This window comes from Varroa destructor, unplaced genomic scaffold (genome assembly GCF_002443255.2).
Source record: "Varroa destructor unplaced genomic scaffold, Vdes_3.0 BEIS01000005.1, whole genome shotgun sequence".
Classification (NCBI taxonomy): Eukaryota; Metazoa; Arthropoda; class Arachnida; order Mesostigmata; family Varroidae; genus Varroa; species Varroa destructor.
In genome coordinates, this window is record NW_019211458.1 from 24,072,274 (window position 1) to 24,099,542 (window position 27,269).

The 27,269-nt window shown below is 40.4% G+C and overlaps 2 protein-coding genes and 1 long non-coding RNA gene across 12 annotated transcripts in view; 1 reads left to right on the forward strand and 2 right to left on the reverse strand.

Moving 5' to 3' along the window:
• The window catches only part of LOC111251884 (uncharacterized), a 35,045-nt gene extending 29,155 nt beyond the window's left edge, over positions 1 to 5,890 (reverse strand). For all 3 annotated transcript variants that reach the window (XR_015328071.1, XR_015328073.1, XR_015328074.1), the window contains exon 1: positions 5,467 to 5,890. This is a non-coding gene — a long non-coding RNA (uncharacterized LOC111251884). The remainder of the gene's footprint in view (positions 1 to 5,466) is intronic.
• On the forward strand, positions 476 to 2,497 carry LOC147755452 (uncharacterized). The gene is made up of 2 exons (XM_086989726.1): positions 476 to 1,334; positions 2,084 to 2,497. Exon 1 carries the CDS (start codon positions 667 to 669, stop codon positions 1,273 to 1,275), a length of 609 nt encoding a protein of 202 aa, XP_086845852.1. The 5' UTR covers positions 476 to 666; the 3' UTR covers positions 1,276 to 1,334; positions 2,084 to 2,497.
• Positions 5,891 to 17,306: 11,416 nt separating the features above from the next.
• The window catches only part of EndoA (SH3 domain containing GRB2 like, endophilin-A), a 56,245-nt gene continuing 46,282 nt past the window's right edge, over positions 17,307 to 27,269 (reverse strand). For 6 of the 8 annotated variants that reach the window (XM_086990594.1, XM_086990591.1, XM_086990590.1 and 3 more), the window contains 4 exons: positions 23,307 to 23,414; positions 20,719 to 20,840; positions 19,949 to 20,547; positions 17,307 to 19,358 (listed from right to left, as the gene is read on the reverse strand). In XM_086990594.1, coding sequence (XP_086846720.1) covers positions 20,428 to 20,547; positions 20,719 to 20,840; positions 23,307 to 23,414 — 350 coding nt within the window. In that variant the 3' untranslated portion in view covers positions 17,307 to 19,358; positions 19,949 to 20,427. The remainder of the gene's footprint in view (positions 19,359 to 19,948; positions 20,548 to 20,718; positions 20,841 to 23,306; positions 23,415 to 27,269) is intronic. The other 2 variants (XM_086990595.1, XM_086990596.1) reach the window with 1 other exon arrangement.

Here is a 27,269-nt window from a genome sequence, read left to right on the forward strand (position 1 = left end):
CAGCATATAAGAACTACCTATTACAAATTTCAAGAGGTTACTATTCTAAGAGGCGATATTAATTTGATAAATATAACTGGGGTAATTATCCTTCGTGTTTATTTCGTGGTGGCAATTAATGTTATATCTTGTTTGTTACTTCAATATAAACACGTGCCTATTCCTTAGCTGCGTGAATTTTAAAATCATTCGACTATTTCTTACTTTTGCCGATTTTTGAACCCATTTCCTGTTTTAGTGGAATCTAGGGACCAATATTGGCGTTGATAAATTCGGCTTGTTTGAACTTAAAAGCAGTCATAATCTCTGATCCGACTTTTCCACATATGTATCTGGGTAAGCTCCTCTGTGTGAGTGCCGAAGCAACCAGTTTTGTATGGGCCAGCAAAACGAAGTAGTCCCGTGTGTTACGCGTCGCTGGACGGACCCTCACTTTCTGGGGTTGCGAAAGGCGATATAAAGCTCACCATTGGAGAGGGTCATCTTCCAGAAGTTGCGCGTATTTTTGCATCCGCGACACTTTCTGAGCACAGCGTGCGTTTCACGTGTCTGAATTGAAGCAGTAGTGATAATCAGGGAGTTGAACAGCAGCTATCAGTGAAATACTGATTCAATATAGTCTAAAAAGAAGTCTTATTATCTATGTAGAAGAAGAAAGTAGGTAGAATGTTTACATTCGTAGTGGTCATATGTTTGGTGAAGTCTGCCGTGGCGTCGCCTCCGTATCGAGAAAATGCTGGTAGCTTTAGTGAGTCGCACCTAGCCCCGTACAATTTTCCCGATGGAGCGCACGACTACTCCTATGGATTTCTGCCAGTCGGTACTGCGGTAACCGAGGTGACCAAATCATCGGCGGTTCTACAAATTCGTGAGCCCTCTGCTGTGTCATCAGCTTATGTTAAAGAAGTATCACCCTATACGGCGACAACTAGCAAAGACGCACCTCCTGTAGCTTCGTCTTCCACCGATATTCCGCACGCTTCTGCGGCGTACGCTTTACCGTACGCTATCTACCCCTATGGCACGACAGATTCGGCATTCGTTAAAGACATCTCGGCAGATTTTGCCAAGATTCCACCCACGATCAGCAACCAAGGAGTCGAGTACGCACCGGCAGCGAATAAACCCTATGATCCTGTCGTTCACCTCAACGAACCAGCGAAGATCATCTCTCCGAAGTACCACGCTTTATCAGGAGTCATCTCAACTGTCGGACAGGTATCTGTCGTCGATAGGAACGATCCCCAAAAACATGGCTATGGACCACGTTATTAGATGCAGCCAATTGTCTACGTTCAAGCTGTGACCCATATGAAGATTGTCAGTATTTATTGGTGAGTCGGTGATGCTACATTCTGTAGAATAATGATCTTTGGGTTGGGTGTACAACTAATTTTAACTACGACAACAATACGATAGTAAATAAGGTCCAGTAAATGCCACGTCCTCTGCAGGAAGCACCGCACCTGTCGTAAAGCGACCATTTCTAGTTGAAAAATAGCCTTCCTCAGCATATTAGTGTGTATGAGTGCCATAATATCGATCATTTAATTTATTACTAGAATTGATGATTTTACATAGGTGCGGTTTGTTTGAACAGCTAAAGCGTTCGCTGAAAATGCCAACGGTGGCCGGTTCAAGCCCTGCGTACGACATATACTACACAGCAGAGGTGATTAAATAAAGAATTTCACATTCATTTCCACGGAAAAAAAATGCTTTAAGCGATACGGTTCATGTCCCATATGCACGAACCTTTGTATACGATATTGTTCGTTATCGGTTGAGTTGGAAATCGGTGGCCTACTGGAGATACCTGCTAGAATGCCTGATGGCGATACCGTACGTAAAACCCGAAACATAGAGGTCTGTTAGAGATAAACTTTCCTACATCTAACTTTCATCCAAGTACCAGAATCCATATCTTACACGTATCTCCTATACTTTATGTAACCGCAACGGCTCCCCTCTTAAACGCGTTAAAATCAAAAACAATAGAAAAAATGTTTATTTATATAATATCGTCATTGCACTATAAGATCTCCACTTATACTTTTCCTTATGATAAAATTCGTCTTTGCAGCCATGCATACATCACTATTCCACTGTCTATCAAGTAAAAGGAATTTCCCTTATATCGTTGCTAACCGTACTCTGGGGAGACTTGGACAAGCTACGTTACGCGTCCGTTATCAAGCATCAAAAACTACAGTTACATTGATTTGATCAGAAGACCATGTAGAATTTCGTACTTTAATCCTACATTACCGCATATATATATATATATATATATATATATATATATATTGATCGAAATGTCGATTCGAGGACGACGTTATTTTATCACCACCGAATGAATATACGCCAACCAGAAACAGCGAATAGTATGTAAGCAAATCTGCATGTGGTCAAGCGATAGGACCTTACTGTTGGTAGACAGAACGTGATGCTTACGATAATGCTAACGGCGAAAATAAACTGTACCTGTTGTCATCAAGCCAAACGTCGTCGTCAATTGCTTCGAACTTTTTTTTGGGCCGTTGGATCAAGCGTAGATGCTTAGCCACGGCAAGTATGGCCACTGCGTGAAGCCACCCCATGGTCGTCTACAGGGTGAGCAAAAGAAAATTTATCTACTTCCATCCTTTTGTGCTTCATCTAGACTAGTTAGTCAATGGAGCTTGGTCAATTTTCATTGTTTCTTGCAGCGTTCCCCTGTTCTTTTTTGCGGTCACGTTTCGATTGCAGCACCCGTCAGCACAAACTCTCTTTATGCCGAGATATGTATTTTAGGTGGTCCAGACAATTGGTTAGATATCAATACGATTCGATAAAGAGATACATTAAGTCTAGAGCAATGCCGATTATCGCCATAGGTATTGCATACAATGAACGCTGTTTATGGGAACGTCACAACTGCACCTTACGCACACCGCCCATTTGACGACCTCTGTAGATCGCGTTACAGGACGTCTCCAATCGGCAGCTCAAAAAACAACCGGTCGGAAGCAGGCCCGGCTACAGGATAAGCAGATAAAGCATTCGATCGTTGATCCGGCCCAAACACACATAATAAAGCACAGAAGAGAATATAGACGATTTACTTCTAGCCACTACTGACGCTTTATAGCATAATATTGTATGTTCCCTACATTAGCTCAGTAAGACACGGGGGGCAATGATAGTTTCATCCAGCACACATTCTGCCTATTTATGAAAAGCGGCCTCTACGCAAGTTTTCGCTCTAAGCTTTTCCGTGGACCCCTGGAAGAGCGTCGTCCACCCTAGAGTGTACTACGCCGTATGATTCGCCAGCTAGCTGAACGTCTACACTGTTCGAACTTCTCTTTTCTATCGTTATTCCACCCCATTCTGGATATTCCGCCGGCCAAGTGGCGGACACAGCGGGCGTAAAATGGAACCCGCGAACCATTGTCTGCCACATAGACTCACCATAATAAAATTTCGGTACAGCTAGATACACTATATATAATCCCATGTGTAATATCCAACGCTTTTTTCGGAGTTGTGTCAAATAAAGTCGCACAGGTTGTCCGAAAAAACGTTCGGTGACGTTCAACGAAACGCACCCGAACAAATTTCAAACATTTAAGGACTCGCTCTTTGCCATCGCCAGATAAGTAGTTATTTGTTTGGTATTTCTCAAAAACTGAGCAGAAAGAGACCTTCTTAGTTCCGATGCAGTGATAGGTGTGTACGTTGTGAACTTTTTACATCCCGTTCTGGGTAGGTTCTGCTATTTGAGCAAGCAGCAGAGCACTGCTGACACTTCTGATTATCACTTATATGAGACATTTGTGCTCTGAAGCAGAGTCAGAGAAACGATGCCTTTAACATCCGCGTAATGTCCACGCGCCTAACTAGCATGCGGCATCTTAGTTCGCCGATTCATAATATAAAGCAACTAGATCATCCCACATCTATTGTATGAAAAAAATTAGCCTGTTTTCGACCTATAAGTATTGGCATTGCTGCTTCGGCAATATACATATATATATATAAAGGGAAGTTACTAGAAGTTCTGTCGGCACCATCGTAACTGATGTAAATAACGGTACAAGGGCGAAATACTAAGAGAACACAGTTCGTCTAATACTAAAACAAGAAAAATCGAGCTTGTCAACAGACATTTATATTTTTTTTATGGTGCTCATAAGACAATTGTATAGTATTGGTATAGTTGCACACTCGAATCGACCTTGGAACCTTTCTATCCGTTAGGTAGCATACGACTGATTGAATTATCCGGTCTTTGAGCAGCGTCTTTAAAAATTTTCTGGCTATTAACGGCTCAGACTCGATCCGCCGAATTGAGAGGTAACGATAATATTGCTACATAAATATCGAAAAGCAAAAAAACGATAGTGATAAAAACAGGTATGGGAATATATTCTGCCTCCAGTTAAAAAATCTATTAGATAATAAAAATCTCCTGTTCTCTTGTCAACTTCCGACCCAGTCCTTAAGAAACTTGAGAGCTTTTAGACTAAAGTAAAAAAATCTACCTATAATCTCTAGGCATCCATGGCAGATTTTGTTCCGCTAAGCCTCGTTTGGCTCGGACAGACCATCCGGCACTTTATACCAATATCAATATAGAGCAGAATTTGCGTAGCTTATCAAGAAGATATAGATTATTTCATGTTATTGATATTTTTCTATTTGATAAATGATTCGTTTACTATTTTGTCTTCACTTTTCTTATTTAATCGCTGGAACGACACCAGCCACTATAGATATGAAAAGATCAGAGCTTCACGATATATTTACGAAGCGGCAATCAATCCAGAATACTAATAGATCGTTTCTGTGAGAACAAATGGGGTTTAGACATTTGTTCTGCGCTGTAAAATCATCTATTGATCCACAGTGGGGCTAACATTGTTATGTCAATATCTTATATATAAATATCAATAGCAGTCAGAAATGCGATAGCATATGGGTGCATGCTTCACTGCGACTGTGGTGTCGAAAATGCCCGTTTTCGAGCAATCCCCGACCTTGAGTTGGAGCGACTCAGTCGGAATGAAGCCGATGATGAAGTCGGAGCAGTTATTCAGATTAATTTTAGCTTTTAGGGGAATAGTTATCGGCGGTTTCAAATCGGATGTGGTGCTCCATTCTATCACAATAATAATAATGATACTACGTATGTACGAACATTTTCTGCAACCCATACGTTGATCGACGGTGCCGCATCTGATAGTGTACGTCTGCATCAGGTTGCTATCGTTACTATTGTTTGTGTTGCCAAATATCTACGTATATAATAGAGTTTCAACACGAGGTGATCTTTTCGAACGAAATCAAGGAGATCACTAGTCAGCCACTCTAACATAGTGGTTCCGTCGCCATATCTATGGTATGAATAACATCAAACAAATACGCAATACATACATTTGATTACGTCATACCTGTCCCTATAAAACACATTCCAAGCCTTACCTTGAGATCGTTTTAGTCTTCGTCACACACCAAACTCGAAATTAACTGTTCGGCCTCGAAAGATGAACGCCTAGTTACTTCTTCACGTAATGAATTGGCGAATAGAACGTTACGTAAGGAGGCGGTGATCTGCGTTGGAACGCTGTTAGCTGAACGTGAGTGCCAACTTCGAATTGAGGAAAGCTCGTGCCAGGACGAACCGTCCAACAACAATAACAGCAAAGCCCGTTGCACTGCTACTATTTGCCATCTTCGACCGTTGCTATTTTGACTTAGAAAAGGATATTTGGTAATAGTTGGTCGCGTGGCGTACGTCTGTTGACAGCCACCGATGACTAGCTGAATTTTTTCTTTTCCAGAAAGTTCACAATCGAATGAGAGCAAGGGTAGGGATCGAAAGAAATACAGAGGAAAACATTAAGCCTTTTGCACTATTCAGAAAGGTGACCTTTCCGTTCACGCGGTGCCGATTACGGGTGGTAATGTTTTTTCAATAATATAAAAATGATGAAGATTATAGAGAAAGATGTTAGTAGTGTAATATAATTTTTTTCGTTATTTCACAGTCGATTCTTAGCGAGAACAATCTTCACTAGCATACGTTTGTGGCGCCCTAATTATTACCGCGGTAACTTAGTGTTTGAAGTATTACGTGAAATTCAAGGATCAACACACGAAGCGCGATTATAGCGTTGCTTTGTGAGTGGCGCGGAGAACGAATCTATATAATTAAATTTCTATCCTGTGTTCCTTCTCTGCGTCGATAGTTTTTATTATGGACTTTGGCTTAATTGCTTCCATTGAAATTTAATGATTTAGACAACGCTTTAAAGCTATCCCGGAACCTCACTGAAAAAAATCTAAAAATAAAAAATCAAGCTGGGTAACTTTGAATTGTATTTATTTAAGTTGATAGTATCCATCATTCTTGGTGCGCTGTAGTAGCACTTTTCTGATGCTCCCAATCGAGCAGAGTATCGGAACTGACGCGTTAGTAGATCCGAGATGAATGATCAACTGATCATTTCGTTATTGGTTTAATTGTGCACGACTCTGAAAACCCCCTATAGATTTTTGCTCCGTCTTCTGTTTAATAACCACTATCATTTCCGTAGCATTAAACATTGCAGAATCCAAACATGCATTTACAGATCAGCTGACCGGATCATCCAAACTATCGAACACTCTGTGCATTAGAATCCCCTGTTTCGAGAATGTCCACAAGATGCAAGAGCATCGATCGTCATTCGGCCGGAAACTGTTATGTAGCTTAGCTTTAAAGATGGCTTTTAACTGAATCAAGTTATTTGAACTTCTTCTTACCAAGTGAGAACAAACTTATTACAATTGATTGAGAGCAGGACAATTTTACACTTCACTACCCTTGCAAGTATTGACCATGCATCCAGCAGCAAAATCAGCCACGTATTTCACCGCGAAGCCGTACCGAAGTGTACGTCCGAATGTTTATTACCGGAGTTGTTATGGTATTATGCAAAAAAAGAGCATTTGCCATAAGCTAGAAGGACGAGGATGTTTTGAAATCGACGTAGTAGGTCGTAGGTCAGCGTACAGGTACCAGAGTCAACTTTTTGCAAACTGACGAATCTATGGCACCCATCCTTCTAGCTTCATCATGGCCGGTAAACCAGGGTTAAATTATCATATATAAGCCAGTGCGTTTTGCGTCTGACGCGTTCTGATGAAATCAACAGTCGGTACAGACAACACGGTGAGACACGTAGGTGAGAGCGTAGAAAAACGCTGTACGGTTCCGTTGTAGGTGTGTGTGTGTGTGTGCGTGTGTATGTATGCAATTATTTAAACGAAACTCAAATATGATTTGGAATCAAATAATGGGGTAATATATTCAAGGCTACGAATTTATCGCACGATCTCACTGTTTGTAGTATACCATATATATTCGACTTGCCGTCTAGCTACTATCTGGACAGAAGATCGCCCAGGGAATACATTAGTCATTAAGGTTTCTCAATGCTGCTCATCTTGAAACGGGTGCAGACGTTGGTAAATATAACTTCAGTCTGCTTGCTTTAAAGTCTGCTAAATCGTTTTCGTTTATACGTCCGACTTTGCGTCTCTCGCAGCGTTGTAAGCATAGCATTGCATATGTTCGTATTCCGCGTATATGGCTTAAACATATCTGTAAACGCGCTATATATAATCGTCTATTGCAAGTTGGTGCGTCTTGTGCGGCAGAGAAAATCATAGTTCGCCTTACAAAAAACAAAACACACATAATTATAGCTGTTAGTAGGAGAAGGATTGATTTTATTGTTTACTAGTTCGGTCACTATCTTACTGCGCGGTGCCGTTCAGCTGTCAAGGCACTTTTCCCGTCTGCCACGAGGGTTATGAAAGTGGTCTTTTTCTGTAACGTAGCATCATATGTGCTGTAACACCTATTGTAAATGCATTACAATCTCCGATCTTGTGCACCCGCTGCGTTTTGCAACTGCCCGGCTACCACTTTGGGCTTCTGGTCCATAAGGCGTGTACACAAATGTCTGTGGCGTTTTGCTCATAATAACAAGCGAAATGTGTTGAATAAGAAAAGATGGACTCGATTTATCTATGGCTCTGTGTAATTACTTTCTAGTTGGCCATGAGTCGGCTAATCCGTCCGTTTTATTATTGTTAATCTAGGGATACGTTGTTTAAGCGATGTTTTTGCACAGCGAGAAAAAGAACCCACTAGCAATTTACAGCAGAATTGTATAGTATCGGTAAGAAGCAAAAACGTATTTAGTCAACGTATTCACGCTTTACGACAACCTAAAAGGTAGGTTTTTCTCAACTAAATAATGGTCGCTCGAAGCAGCTTCATGATATGTGACTTACTTAAACTGTAAACAGCCTAAACGGCGGGGGGAGAGGGTAGCATTGTGATAGCCCTAGTGCGGTCAGTGGGGTATCTCAGTAGAAAGCGACTAGTCTTAGTATAGTTTATTTCGTATATTATATAAATAAAAATAATAAGAAGGGAATATTATCCAAATTATTTGGTCAATGTTTCTTTCTCGTTTTTAGTTAGACCAGCTTGGTCATCCCTCTTCAAGCTGTCAGTGGATCTTTTACACGAACGGATTTGTCCTATATCTAGCAAATTTTCTGCACAACGTCGATTACTGTGCAGGATGTTATCTGTCCAAAGCGTCGTAATTAGATTAATTCCTTTATAACGCCTACGAATTGATTGGCGCTGTACCCCGCTGGTGTATGGCAATCGGCCGTTCCATCTGCGGAGAATCCTTAATTTTGTCGAAGATTTATATTTAGACTACTATGATTTATGGAAGCTAACAGTTGACGCGCTGCTTTTGGTACTGTCCTTTGAGCATCGAGGAAATGCCCGACATTAACGCTTCTAAAAGTTGCTTTTACGGATGGCGTCTTTCAAATGGCAGATTTCGCAACTGCCGACTTCTATATCATCTATATCAAACATTTCCACGGTGAGTAAACGCCTCAGAGATATATAAAAAGAAATTGCAGGATTTCACCACCGATACCTGACGACCTAAGTGATCTGAGGACCATGTTACAATGACGTATTGCAGATACTGTCTGTGAGCACGGCACACGAGTCAACGATATCTTCCTTATCACGGGCAGCTTCCTGCAATACAGGGTGACGCTTTTGACATTTACTATAACGGGCAAGCGTCAGGAGAAAGCCAGTTCTTCATAGAATCACGGCAAATAACAGCGCGTAGTTTTTGGAGTTATTCAATTTTTCTGCGGTGGCGGAACTCCCAGAAAAATTAAACCCGATGGTCTACCCCATGTGGTATCCGAAGATTCGACGAAAACTTTCACGACCGTTCAAACTTAAAGCGCTCACAAGTTGATCGAAAGACATGTTTTTGATCGTTTTTGATACGAAAGTTAACAAATGTTTCAAAAAAACAACAATGTAATTTTTCAGTTACGTTTTCCGATTGTTAGTATTTCTGAGATTTGCTCATCTTTTCAATTCTTCTTCACCGTCGTGTTCGCGATTAGCCCAAATGTAATTCCTTTGGTGTTTTTGTGGCGTATCTGAGCAATACTTGAGCGAATCTAGATCCACCGATGTCGTTTGATGCACGGACACTATCGAAAACTCTGCGGATTAAGGAAGTATTTCGAAAAAAATTAGGCGGTAATTTTGGCCAATCGCGGTGAGTGGTTGTTATACTGAAGCTGTATGACCCTCGGGAATTTCACTACCAACAGCTGCGAAAAAATACTTTTTTTTTTTTTTTTTTTTTTTTTTTTGTTTCATATGGTCTTAGTAACAAGGCATGAGAACAGTTCTCAATTTACGCATGTAACACTGTGTGTTGCCAGTAGCAAATACAAATCAAGCGGTCGCATCAAACCAGAACGAACATGTACGAGTCTCTTGAAAAAAGCATTTGGCAAATGGAGCTTAGTTAAAGTATAGGTGGTCCGATGGTTAACAACAAATAAAATTTCTCATGTTATTATTATTGTTGTTGCTATTTATATTTAGCGCTCTACATAACTAGGTCCAATCAAATGCGTAAGTGCGCAAAAAACTGTTTTCAACTGGCCGTACGAGGCTCAGTTCTTTTGTGTTTCCAAACATAGGTTTTGTTTTTTAAAGAGATTAAAGTCTATTCTACTTAAATTGCATGGCCTATTGCTGCGCATTACCAATTTCCATTTTGTGCTTCAAAGCTTAGCATACCTTTAACGTATATAAATGAAATCTTAGGCCCTGCTTAATAAAATCGCTCAGCAAGGGTGACAAATCAAAAAAGCAGTACAGTTACAGTTTGTTGGATAATCTGAATAGAAGATTTTAATACAAAGGCTACGATTTGCTGAATGTTACGGATTTATAAAACGCCGATAAGGTTTTACCTTAGAAAACTCTACAGTTAAAAAAAATCCTAATTATAATGGTCAAACGCTCACAATGGAAGAAGGAACAAAGTGAGAGTAAATGTGGCTAAATTTATTATAACCGTTTTGAAATAATGGAGAATCGAAATTTGGCGCAATAGACTGTACCGTCGTTAAGTCACCCCGTTGTCAACCCAAACTAGTATATATCGTACCGCTGCTGTGATATGATTATTTCTTTCAACTAAGGAAGCTGCGGACTCCTATGAAGCTATTGGCTACCGGACAATATCCATCTACAGAGGAATTTTCCCCTCTGCGAAATGGGACGACAATTGAAACATTGAAGAACTCATAGCGGAACCATTCTCCTCAAATACGGTCATAATTAGCAAGTATTTATGTATCCTAAGCTTTCGCGGAGTATACGAAAACTCCAAACAGGGCGAAGCTTCGTCCACCAGGGCACTACAACGAGACCTAGCAAAGAAAAAAAACACAACTGCTTATCGTTTATTTGAAGTCAATAGTGATTTTTATCGAAATGAGGATGAGGGAGGCAATAAGTCGCATCGTTCAACTTAACGCATGTTTGAAATACGTCTAAAGTATCCCTGGTAGGAGGTTGAAATGAAATTCTGCAGCGGTTTTTTTTTTGCCTGTGGTCAATGGAAAGGCGTTCTGCATTATAGATGATAACGGCCTCTGCTTGGTTTTACGTTTCGTGGACTACACACAGTTACGCTGTAATCGCCGCGGATCGAGCGTTTCTTAAAAGATGATTTTGTCCTCCCGTGCAGTTTCGTTAGTCAAGAGGTCCGGCCACTTGTGTCTCACACCCAAAGCTTTACAGAAAAAAGCAACAATAGACAGTTACGGATGACCACTGAAGCCCATTGAATTGCGTCGATCCACTAACAAAAAAAAGGAGACAATCAAAGATCACTTAGAGAAAGCGATAAATGCTGTTGTAGTAACTATAACATGATGAACTTGCAGAGGCCAGCTTAAATTCTAATTATCGAATAAGCAGTCCAACCTGTTGTACTCATAGATACCTCTGCTCACATTATCGTCCACGGCCTCATCAGACTTCACTCACGAAGTGTTGTAAAACAGCTGGCGCTGAAATTGGCCCTTTTGGAAAGTGTCCTGTAGAGTTTCCATCGTCTTACACTGAAACCGCGTAGGGTTACTTCATCACAGGCCGTTCCCTACTTCGTCGGAAACGTTGCTGATTTATACGCACGACATTTTCAAATGAGCAAATTTATCCGATTGGTAAATGAATCGCGGTTCATATTAACACACCTATTTGACCATCAATAGGCCCCAAAATAAAAATACGTCAGAAAAAAATCAGTTATTATGTCAAGTGTCGTTTACATTAGCGGGAAGCTTACCAGTGTGATCATCATATAACATGCCCGTGCTCTCCAGAACAGTGTATTACACAAAAGTAACAAAATTAGGCTATATAACGAAAATTTTTTAGCTAATTTATTTATTCTAGCACTCGGCACGAAGGCCAATGTCAATCAAGTCTCAATCGTTAAATAATTAACAACAGTTTGTCAGGCACGTTCGAACATAAAAGAGCTTTCCCAATTTTTATTTCCAGCCTTTTATAATTAATTTCTAGTTATTCAATAAAGATTACTGACTGATACAGGTTCTATTATCACTATTATTAATCAGACTGAATAAATTTTGCATCTTTATCTGAAATTCTATTCACGCCCTATTGACAACTAAGTAAATACCGCGCTTTTCCTTTTCCATTCATTGCTTATTGGCCTGATCCAGATTAATTTTTGGCCATGTTATCTTTTTACAATATGAATATGTCTATTGATGTACCATATGAAAAAAGCAAAAGGAAACAAACCAATTTTTTCTTTAACCTTATGGGATATATGCACGGCCTCGGAAATACATGTATGTGTAGTAATTCTATATGAAAATGGGGCATCACAAGGGAAATATGCGAGACAGCTTAAAGATGCAGTTACAAATTAAAATAGAGTCTCATTTATGGCAAGTACCGTTGTTCAAGCCGAACTAAATGATATGGCACTGGGAGATCTTCGTAATATATTATCGATTATTACGGTTACTAACAATATTGAAGTAGTAAGTGGCATAGCACCGCTTGTTAATACTGACAACAAAAAAACATTGATAATTATTATATTGTGTTGTTACGAATAGGGCAAAGACGCAACAACACAAACGGTTGCCACCATCGCTACTAATCTATCGCTAATTTCTAATCTGTCCTTGCCACATCCTTTTGTCCTTTTTATAAATTGAGAATAAGGTCTATGACGATCATCTATTTCTCTTCCATGTGTTCGACCAACTAATGGCATTGTTTGCATGGACCAGTATCTCCACAATGGCGAGCTTGACAATTTGCCATTGTTTGTTAATTTGATCATCTTTGTAATAATAGTAATTATTATTATTATTATTATTGACATTTCGTTGGTGAAAGCAACAAAATTGGTTCTGACATATCCATGCTTCACGTTATATATATATATATATATGCATGAAGATCTAACAGATTTAAGTCTTCATAGACGTCCCGCTGTCGATTGCTACAAGTTCCCGCTTTTCAGATTCTTCCTGTTATTTCCGTCTTGTCGTACCTCGAAAGAAACGGACGGGATATACGAACAACGCACATAAGCCGTAAATTCTGTACGCAACAATGCTAATGCTTATCGATCCTGGAATCATACGATGTTCTATCGCTGACACCACATATAGGTATACGCTGGTAGGTTTGTTTTTGTGCTCACATACCTCGTAATAACAATAACATTATTTCTCGGCTGGATGTCTACTCTCTGTCTAAAAGATGAAAGAAGTTACTTGACACGCAAAGCTGTTGATCCTTGGATGATCCCAACCGTAACCATCTTGCGTGTGTATGTGTTTATTTAGTACGACAACCTGTTCCTGGTAGGTTGGGTAGAGGACAACGTTTCGGTCAGCTAGCTGACTCATAAAATGCACTTTTACTTTTTTTTTTGTTTGCTTGCTACGGGAGACTTTCCCCGCCACATGTAACAGTGTTAATGTTTAATGCGCTGAAGCTTGTTTATCTAAGCTTCAAAGCGGAACGAGACAGCTAGCCAAATTGAAGTACATTTCGAGCCGTTTATCTAATATGTTATTTAAGTTTCTACTGCATACAATTTCTCATGCATCTTTAGGCGTCCACTCGTATCACACTGTTTTTAACTGGGATAAGCCAATGCGCCTGCTAACGCTTGTTTCGGGCAAGTGAAAGGTTAAAAACCTAATAAGAACAACACGATGAAAATCGGAATAAGGCCATAGCCAAACTTGAAATGGGCCTTAATGTACCCTCCGTAGTGTTTAATAAAACGACTCGTGGCAGTTTGTGAAAAACAACATTACGTATATAATACGTAGAGTAGAAGCAGACAAATATACAAACAAATCGGCTGGAAGCTTGACGTAATCGGTGGTGTGCGATATGCAAAAGCAGACGCGATCCAGACTAGCTCGATGGAATACTTGAATTTTGTCTTTAGTAAACTCACATCAGATGATCGTGATGAGCAAATATTAGAGCGGAGATAATGTCTGCATTGTACATAAATAGATAACATTGTGACAAACGCTTCTCGTTTAGCTTTTTACTAAGCAATCTAAATTGTCTGAACTCGACCAGCGTTGATGTTCCATCGTCGCGGTGTCACTTTGCGCAGCCCTGGCTTCCACAGGTTCCGAATCGCGTAGGATTTAATGAAACTTTCAAATGTCAAAGTTATATCGATCCGCACGAGGTTGATTAAAAGCCAAGAAGCTCGTTTGATGGACGGTTCATTGTCATTTACTTCTGCTAGTTGATAGCGTCTGCGTCGTCTACCGCACTCCTTAAGATCACAGAAGACGACCATCTGGCGTCCGATTGCGGTTAGCTCGTTTTTTTTGGCATTGGCAAAAAAGACGTCATGTAACGTTGCCAACATGTAGTTTTCTCTGACTTTTTCATGACTAAACATTTCGATGCTTCAGATATAGATTCAAAGGTTATCTATCTTATGCTATATACCTCTATTTTATGTGGTTTAAGTCTTTAGACGGATTCGTAGCTATGTTAGGCCCAGTGGAAAAGTCTAAATCCTATAGCAAAGACATCGAAACGTAACGGAAGCGTTTGCGCAATAATCAAGGTGCGAGTTCGAACCATAACGGCGACAATGAAATGGGGCTAATATCGGTTTGACAGGCAGCTTTTAAAGCCCATCGGGGTAGTCTCTTATTTCTGATGACAACGCACGTTACGGACGTAAGGCACTGGACCAAAAATATACTCATCTTTTACTTTAGCTACGTTATACATATATATATATATATATATATATATATATATATATATATATATATAATTAGTATATTATATAGCGGTATAACTACTATGTTTTACTTTTAGCATGTTATTTATTTACTGTATTTTTCATTATTGTCAATGGGTTAGTTTTATGCCGCTAGCCTTTATTAGCATACATCCTAAGATAGAAATTATCAAAGAGATTTTAGTAGTAATCTCAGATAATTATTATTACGGACGCGAAAAATGTTTACTGCTGCTAGTACGTTTATCTAGTCTACCAGTTCATGTAGCTGAAACAACAGCACTTGTTACTCTCCGGCGTCGGAGGTCATGCAAGGTCGTCCTTGTGACGCGTTGCGTGGGCCTTCGTCTAGTGAAAACACGGTTATCTTCACCGATGTACATGTATATATTGTTTCCATTTTCGTTCTGTTAGTCATTGTCTCTGCCAATGTCAAGTCTGTGTCATTATATGATGTGCTTGTTGTATCTTCAGATACGTGGTTACCATTATAATTCTCATCCATTCGATGGCCTATTCTGACAATATCAAATCTTCGTACATGGTGATCTTACTATTCATTGTTAGTGTTTGCTTAGTTATAAATAATCCAGAGAAGCGCGAAGATCCATCGTAGGGTAAAAGTCATACTTGACTTCCGATTGGCTATCGTTGAGTCGGTCGTATGCTTTGACGTTTCTAATTACCTTTATATATCGTCAAGTTTTGAGGAAAAGTTAATCGGTTGTGTGTCAGTTAGTGGGGGGTCGATAATCGCTCGAGGGCTTGAGCGAATTAACACCATAAGTTACTTGAATAAAGTAATTAGACATTATAGAACAATGTCCATATGCGTTCTCCCTTATAGTCTTCATAATATAAGTGTTTATTTAATATGGTAATATATTCATAGTATGTATTGTTCTATCATATGTCATGACAAATCTTGCCAGCATCGCACTTATTATTATCATCATGCTTGCCATTGTTGACATCATCGAAGTTGTATTTCGTATTCTGCTGTCGCTATGATTTATGGCAACGGAATCGTTACTGATAGCAGCCTGCGTTTGTCAACTTAAGCTCTATTGTAGCTTCAACTGTGTAGCATCAGTGTTGTGTGTGTGTGTCAACTAACATCAGTGTTCGTGTTACTTAATATATAAACTTGCCAGATCGTTTGGGATTGCTTCAAAAACTGTTGTAGATAAAAATCGCAGGTGCATTTCGGTCGATATCGAACTTGCTAAGGGATCCTTTGTTCGGGGACCACTAGGAGCGGTGAGTCCGAGAAGTTTTGCTATATTGCCATGTTTGGGTAGTGCTTTGTGTGTGTTGTTCTTGTTTACTGCTCGGCTCATTGCGACGTGCGCGAGTCTCGGAGAAGTTGACTAGATTCGTAAAACTAGGGTTTCGAGGGAGGAGAAAGCACGTCTTTCCATACAAATCTCTGTTTTTGTTATAAAACATAATAACTGAACACATTCTGCATAGCCATGCTGAGCTCGGGCCTATCAGAATCGGTTGATTTCTTCTCTTATATTATATATCTTCAGCGATAACCTTGTCGCCGTCCAACAGAATGTTCACAGCGGCAAGGTTACGCCTTGATGCGGCCTGCGGAGTGACTAACGAGTCGTCAGGGCGCTTTTAGAGATTCGACTGCAAAAAAGTTTCTTTGGCAATTTTTTCCTCAAAACGGTTAGAGAAACAAAATATTGAGAAAGGAAAATATTGAGAGAGGAAATTGCCGCGTTGTCTAAGTCAAGTCTTGTCTTTCGTAGCTCATACGGAGATCACAGGTGGGTAGGTTTAATAGGCTTCTACTGGGTAAGTTAACAGGGCGTGAAGGGTAGATCGAGGTTGCTTAGTGAAGGAACGAATGAATTTGTTTATGGGCTCTGGCAGATACGTAGAGTAGCAAGCACGATCGTACGTACAACATTGACATTATTTTATCTTTTTTTTTTTTTTTTTATTAGTAGTAATTGTCGATTGTAAAGTCAATGTGTCGAACCTCATTCGCGGCCTGCGTCTACGTGTATATATTAGGCATGCATGGATGTATTTCTATGACGAAATTAATCATTGCTGTAGTGACCGAGAGCGTTTTTCTCTTAAAATTATATTTGACAATTATTGATTGGTATATCTAATAGGTTCTATCAGCGCTATATATATATATATATATGTATCTGTAGGCTTTTCATGTCTTCCTTTTCTTTAGATTTGCCACGTTTCATAGTCATTTTTATTAATATTAGATCGGCATTGTTGTTGTTACTACCATTTGACTTGCCACCATCACTATTTGGTTACATCGTTGGCTGTTTTCTTTCGATAAGAACAACTGCTTACTAGATCTGGAATACTTTCATTAATTCATTATAATTACTCGAAGGTATTTTGTTTTTTGCACAGAACGTGAAGGATCTATTCTTTTATATATCGCCGTAATCGATATATGTGATTCGTTCCTCAATATTATTCTTCTTCTTCTTCTTCGTCTTATCTTCCCTTAGTTAAACGCATTAATAAAACTATTCTTCACGACAGATATCACTGTTCATCATTTTAGTACAATAATCGTCTTAGTTCAGCATTGTTCCATTTTATTGACGTGAGTCAGTATATTTATTATTATTATTATTTGTCCAACAAACGGAGGTTATAATAATGTTAACGTTCTATTGAAAGTCCTGGCCAACCCGATGGCCTCCCAAGGCAGCTTTCTCTGTTTGGCTCTATCTAGATTTCGGGGGCTCTCCTCGTAAGATGTTCATTTCGGTTGCGGCGCGTTAGGTCTGCTAAAAACCCGCAATATTGCAGAACACGATACGCCCACGGGCTGAGCAGTTCTCACGGTACGTCGATCACCATCAGTCATATAATCATGTTTAGCACCTCACAAGTTTATTATCACCGTTCAAACTGAGCATCTGATTTTAGCAGGTTTTTCCGCTACGTTCCCAGCTCATTAGGGTTTATGCCTGCCGCTCACGGTTCGCTCAATTACTACAAATCATAATGGTGACCAATAACTGACAAGCATACTCGCGGCCGGCTGCCGTCGTTCTATTGCAATCAGGTTTCTCAGACAATAGTCCACGCATTGTTCAGTACATCATTCGTCAGACAGACTAACGCCGACTCATCGCAAGTTCATGTCACCAATGGCACTAAATATGACCCTTGTTGGCCTTATTATTTGATGCTGTTGTGTGTTCTCTCATGAAGCGTCCCACAAACGTCTACTCCCTGTAGTATTATACAGCCATTATAAATTATGTTACGAATACAAAGATATTCTCTTTACAACTAGAAAAAAATGCGTATCAGATCTCTCAAAGTATATTCACGGTACGATTGGTCCTGTAGTAATCGGTCCTCGTTGTCACGTCACACTTTCTCATGTCGTCGTGTATAACACTGTATGTCCAACGTAGCACGTAACGACGACGCTCGTCATCCCGCAACGAGAAAACTAGCAAAAACAAGCTAGACAGCCAGAGTTCTCATGGACTAGCGATGGATTCCTATTGAGTATTGTAAGAACAAAGGTAAAACAAGTAGAGAGCATACAGCGTTGAAATGAGACAGACAGACATACATACTTCGCTTTAGACAAAAAAAAAAAACACCAACGAAGGAGAGTAGCGAATCAATGAAAAAACGTTTTGGGACGCCGAAGAGCGTTATCGACAATGTTCTCGTGAGACCCTCAACCCGAAATGTTTGCTGTTATATCGTCATAGGCAAAATGAATATCAAAGGTTTGCTTCAACGTGCCAGCCGTAACCGCTTCATTATTGTAGGTCGGAGATTATCGCGCACTTTCATCTTCCTTATATCAATAGTCATCATTGTGCCTACTTAAGAAGATCTTCACCAAGTCCGTAAGCCTTTATCTTATATTGAAGATCGTTCGTGACAAGCACCATCTTTCATCTCAAACAATCACATCTAAGACGGACAACTGAATTAGAGAATCGTTACGATTTAGTACACTTATTTGCCCCTTTCTTTTCCTTCTCCCGCTGAATCCGGCCTACCTCTACGAACCTCATTCTCTTTGTCAAGTTCTAGATCGAGAAAAAGCGAGGTTTAAACTTTTGACTGTGTGAAAACTCAGTATTATCGAATGTTAGTTCGTTATAAATCAGCACTTTAACAGCTGCCAATTATTTGTATCTGTGTGTCGTCTTCACGATACACTTCCGGATCAGCCGAACGTAATCGGCCATGCAGCCTGCGCTTGGACTCTGAAGATAGAGCTTGTTGCACTTGAGGATGGAAGAGTCGCAAGTTGCCGGACGCGTCGCGTGGTCGTCGAAGGGAGAACAAAAGGACGTGGAGATCGGTTGCGCTGATGAATGGGTTTCTGTCAGGGCACAGATCTGAAGCAGTATTGTACTAATCTATATAGGGTATATGTTTTTGTATAGTAAAAGCCAGAATAATTATTATCACCCGATCTAAAAATGTGATTATTGAACTTAATAATTAGCGTTCGTTTTTCCGTTCAGGGAGGACGATAACAATTAAATCCGTTGCTAAAGAATCCGTAATTATCAGTGCAAGAGATGCTAAGCTAACAGAGAGACGCCATATTTAATATAGCAGAGTTTGTCGAGCGAGAAGCTGAAAGTGGGAAAGACACACAAACACAGAAGAAGGTAAGTTCAGTAATATTAGTAGTAGTTAGGACTGGTAAGGACTATTAATAAAACTTAATTTAATTGCATATTTGCTATTGATATAATGTTTTATTAATAATATGTATCTCATACATAATATGTACACAATGCAATATCAATTACAGGGGGCAAGAGCAAAAGGGATCTTACCGAAATATCAAAGATCAATCTCTACACAAAGTATATCGCAAGTTTCACTTTAGTCTGTTGCACTGATCAACCATTTCTCCTATATTTGTGTTTATTTCTGTGGATACAATTTATACTGCGTTCTATTACAAAGGAACCGCTTATATAAGATTTGCAAGTTGATGTAAAGGTTGTAAGTGCGCAAGCATTTGATATTCCATGTCTACTATGAGAAAGTGTTCTTGTATTATCTAAAAGCACATGGTTTTAGAGACCAAAGCAGGGCCACCGGCTCGATACATACTAAGGACACGTACGTATTGCACAACTGGCACAGGGGAAAAAGGTTATCTATGGAATGAAAAACGAAACTGCATTGTTTTTAACATTACAGACCATACTTACATCGCATTATAATTATTTGTCGCAGTAGATTGGTTTGCCTGTTTTGGTTACTGCTTGTACCGAAGCATCTACATAACTCAATCATGAGAGTAGAAGTCTACTCAGAAGTTCACTGCTGGCGCGTCATTGCCTATATCGTCAATATTCCCGCTGATCCGTTCTCGTTCCTCTGCAGGCTATTATCGTTATCGTCGTCATAGCGGTAAGTCATAAGTAGGATGGCATACGCTGCCTTCGTTGACGTTGAAGTTACACCACTTCGCTTGGTAGTAACCACATGAACTTATTTTATTGAACGATACTAGTCGCTGCAAACTCATACATGAACCCTTTTTTCCTGATACAAATCATTAGGTTAAGCATTATTCCATATGCACGTCCTAGCCTCTTCCAAATCTTCCTATTTTGCCTGGTTACGCAGAAATGTGGTACACCATACAGAAATGAGCCTCTAAATACGAGCGTTATAGGCGCTAGCCTTATGTCAGAGGAACGAGCACGTCAACGTAGTTGACCGGGAATAGGCCAGATTTACCGTTTATCGAGCCCTCAAACCAGTTTGCATCAATCTGACGAATTAGATCGATCTTGTCACCCTCCTAGAACGAAGAAAGTTTACAAAAACATCAATTCATAGTAAGTAAGTAACAAATTCAATAGAAAGCCAAACGATATAAGAATTCAATGTTTTTAGGTAAAATAGCTCAAGGAATATACGTGTCACTTTTCTCAATTGGTTAGAGGGGACTGTGTGCTTATTGAACCTCTACCTTAAACTCTAGTTCTCCTGGGTTCTCTGCACTGAAATCGTATAACGCTTGGCAACACGGCCGTTTCTGGGCAGGCGGAGAGGGCGCCGCGGGTGAACGCATTGGTGACGGAATCGGTGATGCTACAACCAGCGAAGGGCAAGATGAATCCAGTTGCGGACGCACGAGACCCCGTGTGTGCCGTTGAGGAATTCGTGTATCAACAAATAAGAACAATAAATACCTGTTAGACCACTGGACGGCTGAACGCTAGTCAGAGGTGACCGGTGAATGTGGTTAAAAAGAATAAGACTGTGAAAGAACACGTTTTGGGGTGGTTATAATCATTTTGACGAAGCTAGTGTAGCTATCCCTCTGTATGGTGACTCCTTGTTGGAGACGAATTCAGACTATGCCAGAAAGTACAAACGAAAAAAAAACTGTGAACAGGATTTTTTATTTACGTAAACTTCGCTCCAGAAACAATTTCGCACACGAAGTAGATAAATATAGTTTATAAGAAGTGTCGAATCGGTGATTTCCTTGCGTTAAGCGACTTGTCGAGCATGCTTGGCACCGCTTACTTACCACAAAGATCTAAACCAAAGCCTGCCACGTTCTTTTTACCTTTTTATAAATACAGATGTTTTACCCAAAGAAAAGTGGATGAATAGGCTAGCACCGTCGATCCATGGGTGTATACTAAGAATATTTATTATGGCATCTACTGTGTATCTAGAACAAAACGCTGAGTGAATACGCTTCCAGCTACTGACGATTTGCTAACTTATTAAGTTCCTTAGTGCACGCCGCCGGTATTCTAATTATCTGCCCCTGCTACTATTAGATTTTAACGTCATTTGATTGCTTAGACCTACGATACCGTCAGGACAATAAAGAGGCCTTCCACAAGCTATATCATTCATGGTGGGAAGCATTTGTGTTTAACACGGGCGATTAATAAGCTCAACAGGTGGTTAGTCTTCGGGTTCAGCATAAACGCAACACTACTACGAAGAAATAACACTTTGGTAGGTAAAACACCGACACGTTCATCTGGTTTTCTCTCTGTGTGTACTCTGCGCGGTCTATCTGCCATGAAAGCGAAGCGCACCACAGTTTCCGCACGTAAAGTGGGGTTGCTGCGTGTTCGTGTATAGATGTCGTTAAGTGCGGAGCGAATATATTTCCTATGAAAGAGGTGTGAAGAAGAATCTTTTCTAACCAACTAATGAGGGAAACACTATGTTACGTTTAACTAGCTTCTAATATCTATTGTACAAAACAAGCCTTTAGTAAATAGAAAAGCAGTTCTAATGGCCCTACGGGGTGCGTCCGTTCGTGTTGTACGTCGTCGAAGCCATCTGGCCCATTTTTTTTTAAATCTTATTCATGTCAAGGAGTAGTTTGGCTAGTTGCGTGCATAGGCTAGGATATAACATTATCAGTAAGTAAAAACATTAAAATTAGAACAGAAGTAAGTGTGGGAGAGGAAGCATATGTGGAAAAACAGGTGCAACAAAGGCCCTTTCTTTGATGCATTGAAGGACCTGTGCACATAGTGTTATGAAGCAGAAATTGAAAAAAAACAACTAGAAGATTATACAAGGCTAATAGTAGCATTTACACGCATACATACGAAGCTTGCAGGCCATGTCTTTATGACGATTGAACACTTGGAACATACAACGAAAGAACCATTGGCCACCTTCAACTAAAACCAGCTACAAAACAGGCTTAAACCAAGCTTGTGTCGTGAAGAACACGAAATATTGCCATTGTAAAACTAATCCATCATCATGGCCGTCAACAAGCATACAAGCGATCGGGCAGTGCGAGGGGGAACGGCTGGTCGCTTGACTGTGAACTTTCATACGCTTCGTTGGATAACTGAAAACGTGTCAGAAGCATGCTCATTTGCTTTTTTACCAGGCACACACGCGTGGGCGTATTACGTTCTCTCTGCACGATCATCCGACTATAGTCATCCCCAGACATCGATTTAAGTAGATAACTGTTATAATAGCAATAACGATCTGTGCTGGTTGTTTTTGATTCTTACGCGACACGGAGACATTATATATGTATATATATATATATATGTATATATATATATATATGTATATATATATATATATACATATATATTCAACATTTTTATGTATCGCAAGCGTGGTAGGGGTAAATGTGCCAGGTTGCCATGATGTCGTTTGTTCTATTTTCATTTGCCTTTATCGGCTCGAGATGAAGCAAGCTGAACTGGTGAGCTTGAGCGATGACTACTTACTAAGACAATGATAAACGTTACGCTCTGGCATACATGGGTACACTTCGGCCAGTCAGATAGACAGGCGCGTTTTTCCCTTGTAAACCAGCAGCTACAGCGATCACAACACTAACAAAACACAACAGTTCCATTTGTCGTGAAGTCGCATTGAAGCTTCCATTTACTGCTGACTGGACCTCCCCTCCATATTCCTCGTCAGCAGGATGCCTCGTTCGGCAAAGAGCGGAACTGTATATTTATTTTAGCAAAATACTTATCCATACAGTCGCTTTTTGTCTATTTGCATATTGCTTTGTTTATTTTTTGTCGTTTGCACTCGTACCATTTGGGGACCTGGCGTTTTTCTGTTGATTGAAGTTGCCCAGGTACATGTTGCCTCCTGCCTGCTGACCAGGAACCGTGCAGCCCGGAGAGGGCAGGGGCGACCGGCCTATGGGAGTCGTTGAAGAAGCAGCAGCAGCAGCAGGATTCGTCGTAAAGATCCGGAATGGATAGCAGAACCGGACCGAGTACACGCAGTTGATATGATGCGGCATGATGCATGACGCGGTTCGATTCCACAGAAGGTGGGCAGCAGGAACAAGGTTCCGGATACAGAGATGCAAAGGTGTGCCGATCAGATATAGATGTGCACATTGACACAGAGGCGATGTGAAAAGTGTGGTAAATGCAGAGCGACGGCCGAGGCACCGCAACGAGAAATGAGTGGTCCGGATAAAGCAGTAATGACAACAGCCGGATTTGTAGACAAAAGAAAGCGACAAAGAAGTAAAAGAGCCAATTGTTTTAAGGTTAGTCTTTGTTAGAATAGGACATTTCCCAACAGCAACGGCAATAAAAATCGAGAATGCCTGCTTTCAGTAAACAGTCGGTAATATTCAAGTCTAGAACGTGGGCTGTTTAGATGTCACCTTGTGCATGTAACTGCGGAGAGTGGGACTTTACATGGGAATTGTTGCAGAAAAAACCCAGCGTCACGCGTTAGATAACGATCTTCAGGTAGGTGGTACACTTCTCTTTTGCACGCTGTGTAAATATGGTTTTGTTAGTACGGAATATAGTCCGAAGTGCAGTAGAGAGGTTTGATGGAAGGACAGTGGAAACAGTTTGACCCAGACATACATTTTTAGCTTTGAAGCAGACAACGCACACGTTCGATAAACGTCTTTATCTTCGCGTAAGCTTTTATCTATCAGAACAACACAAATTATGCGAGGAAAGCTTATAGAAGAAGGGTATGCTTTCTTTCCAATATGAGGTAGAAAAACGTATACGTTTGGTACCAGCAAACCCGTTATATCTTGTAGATGTCATTGCCGTTCCTTAGTCTTTTCTCAGGACATACCACGTTGCTATAGCAAGTAGAAAGGTAAAAAGTAAAGATGTCCTTAGATCGACACTCACCCACTAGAGAGCTGTATAGTAATGTTCTATAGAGGACGTCGAAATTAGTGACCATGTAGCCAGTTGTCGTAACAAGCGCATCGACTTGACATTATCTTCAAGTACAAGTTAACAATTAAATCGGCGCGAATCAACATATGGCAGCAATACGTAACATACTAAAGTGCATTAGTAAGTGAATAGCTAACTCTAGGAAGAAAACAGACATATAATTATTTCATGCCAATCAGTCCGCCTCAGGTGGCTTCAGTCTAAAACAGAACTCGGACCCCCCCCCCCCCCCCCACCGAGAAGAAAACCCTGTCTAGCGTTCAGAGAAAGTTTGCTATATCATGTCTAAAGAAAAAAAGTCGTTCTTTAAGACTGATTGTCGAATGTGGCCTGTCATAGAAATTCAGAGACGTTCGTAGAAACCAACGAGAATGGCGTATTGTACGTGCCAGGTAAGCGAGTGTAAAAAGACAGTCACAGGAGGCAATGAGGATATGATTCGCACTAGACAAGCAATCTACACAGCTCACGGCTAATGGCGTTCTACAGTTCTACGACTAAAATGAGGTGCGGCAATTAGGGCTGAGGCACAGAAGTGGAAGCTGGGGCAAGACAAGGACGTGCCAGCAAGGTACGGACACTAATCAATTAACATTGTAGTGTCGAATGTATGAAGTTCTTCTTTAGGGGGGGGGGGGGGGTAGCGCACCCGTGCCGATACCAATTAACATTATTCATGTACTAATGACAGAGCGAATCAATGATTATCGGCTACCTACAGTTGGCCAGCCTGCTAGCGAATTTCCACAATGCAGATCAATACTACTACTACTACTACTACTACTACACTGCTCTACAGAACTGTTTCCCTTTACTGAAACTGTATCTGTTCCCGCTAAACCATCTGAAGTATAAGAGATAATGCGGTAGTGACAAACGCGAGCTTTTTCTTACCTATTCGTTTCGCTACGAAGGCTCAAAATGAAAAGCTGCGCACATTCACTTCATCACTATAGGAATAGCTATGGTGGTGATGCCTGTAATTGTTTAGCCATAGGCATAGCGTAGTGGCATTCGTAATGATAGTCGTACTTGCGTTCTATATTTTTACGTTAAACAACTTCTCTAGTCCAGACTGACTTTAACTACTGGCGCTGCTACACGCTATATCAATTACAAACGCTAACTTATTTGCAGTTTCCTTACAGCTCTCGGCCGCGGCAAATGTAGCGTTATGGTAGGATGATAGACTGCGCCCCCCTAGAAGTATCATCACAGTACGTAACGAAATCCAAACAAAAAAAGAGAAAGATAAAGTGGGGTTGGGGTTATTCAGGGTTTCGCACGGAATTAACAGTAGAACCAGACTAAGATGCGTACATATCACACGTACGGTATAGGGGCTTGGACAAATAGACACAAACATCACGTTTTAGGAGAACTTATTTTATGTCCTTTGTTTCCTTTGCCTCATTTCGTTCAGCTTCATTTCTCTGCCGCTGCCGCTGCTACTACTGAATGCATGTGCTTATTGCCCGAGCTATACCTAATTATGGCGCTTTACAAAGTGCTATGACTGCCGAGGAGGCACAGGCTTAGAAAGCGCGTTTTTTGATACGCTGATATGCTTCGATCTTGGCGCTGGACCTGCCGGCGTCTACTAAACGGCGTATTTCTATCAGAAACTCAACAGCAGCTAAGCTACTGAATTAAGGAAGAAGTCTCATTGTTTTCGTGTTACCAACCGTGACCTGTATGTGAAAATATCCAAATTAATAGACAAATTGTCAAAACGTTTTCTTAAATTAGCCAACTAATTAATTGACAGTGTTGCGTTTTCGTTCTTTGGCCGATTCGATAACCAACAAACGGTCACATCACCAATTGAAAATTCACTGTTTCCTGCTGTGATTTTATCATATGGAAAAATGCAGTGTCCTTTCCATACGTGTAGATGTTTACGTCGAAGAAACGGATTTCCATTCAGTCATACCCGGTCAGTCACTTGGCGAGAGCCACAATGGAGCCAAACCCGTTGGGATCGTGGTCCCCTGCTGAATATTCCTATCTTATGACACAACGTTTTATCCAGCAGTGCCATTAACTCTATATATAATATAGTTATTTGGTGGTCATTTCTTTGGTAAACGTCGCCGATGGCCAACAAATTTTATATAAGTATGGTCATAGTGGGCAAACGAGACAAAAGCTATTTCCTCCCTTAAGGTTCGTAAGGAATGCTACATTCCGATAGGTATTCATAGAAAAAAAAGTCAAACTTGCCACTTATATGTAAAGCTACAACTACATAAAATGCTGTTATATTCAAAGTACCATTCTTTCACACGGACGAACCGAAACAGTTCTTCCAGGGCCCTAGCACCGAGTCATTGTGACACGCTTGCATTTTCGAAATATCCTTTACTTTAAGACCGGACGAAACCTAAGCTACACCGGCCTCAACGACGTAGTTTTTACTAGGCGATTTGAGCACCCAGTTGGCTTTCGGCCAAAAACTTCAGATAACGACGAAACGGTGTACGGATTGCGAGAAAGAACTATAACCCTAAACGAGGTTTTTCGTACTTCGTAAATGTTTTTTTTTTTTCAGTTGCTAATATAGTAGAAGAATCATACCTTTATCCCATTTAGGAAAAAAGTATTTTCTAAAAACTTTTGTTCGCATGCTGTTTGAGTATGAGACGCGTCTCCTCCTTAACATATGGGAAGTCAGCTCACGAGAATTGGCATAACATCTATCCAGCTGACACGACGGATAAATTTAATAAAGCCGAGATGTGTGCCCACCAGGTAAAATAAATTACATTGTCCGCTTGTAGTTACTCTAATGACACCATTACGCATTTTCCATTGATAGGATTTCGAAATC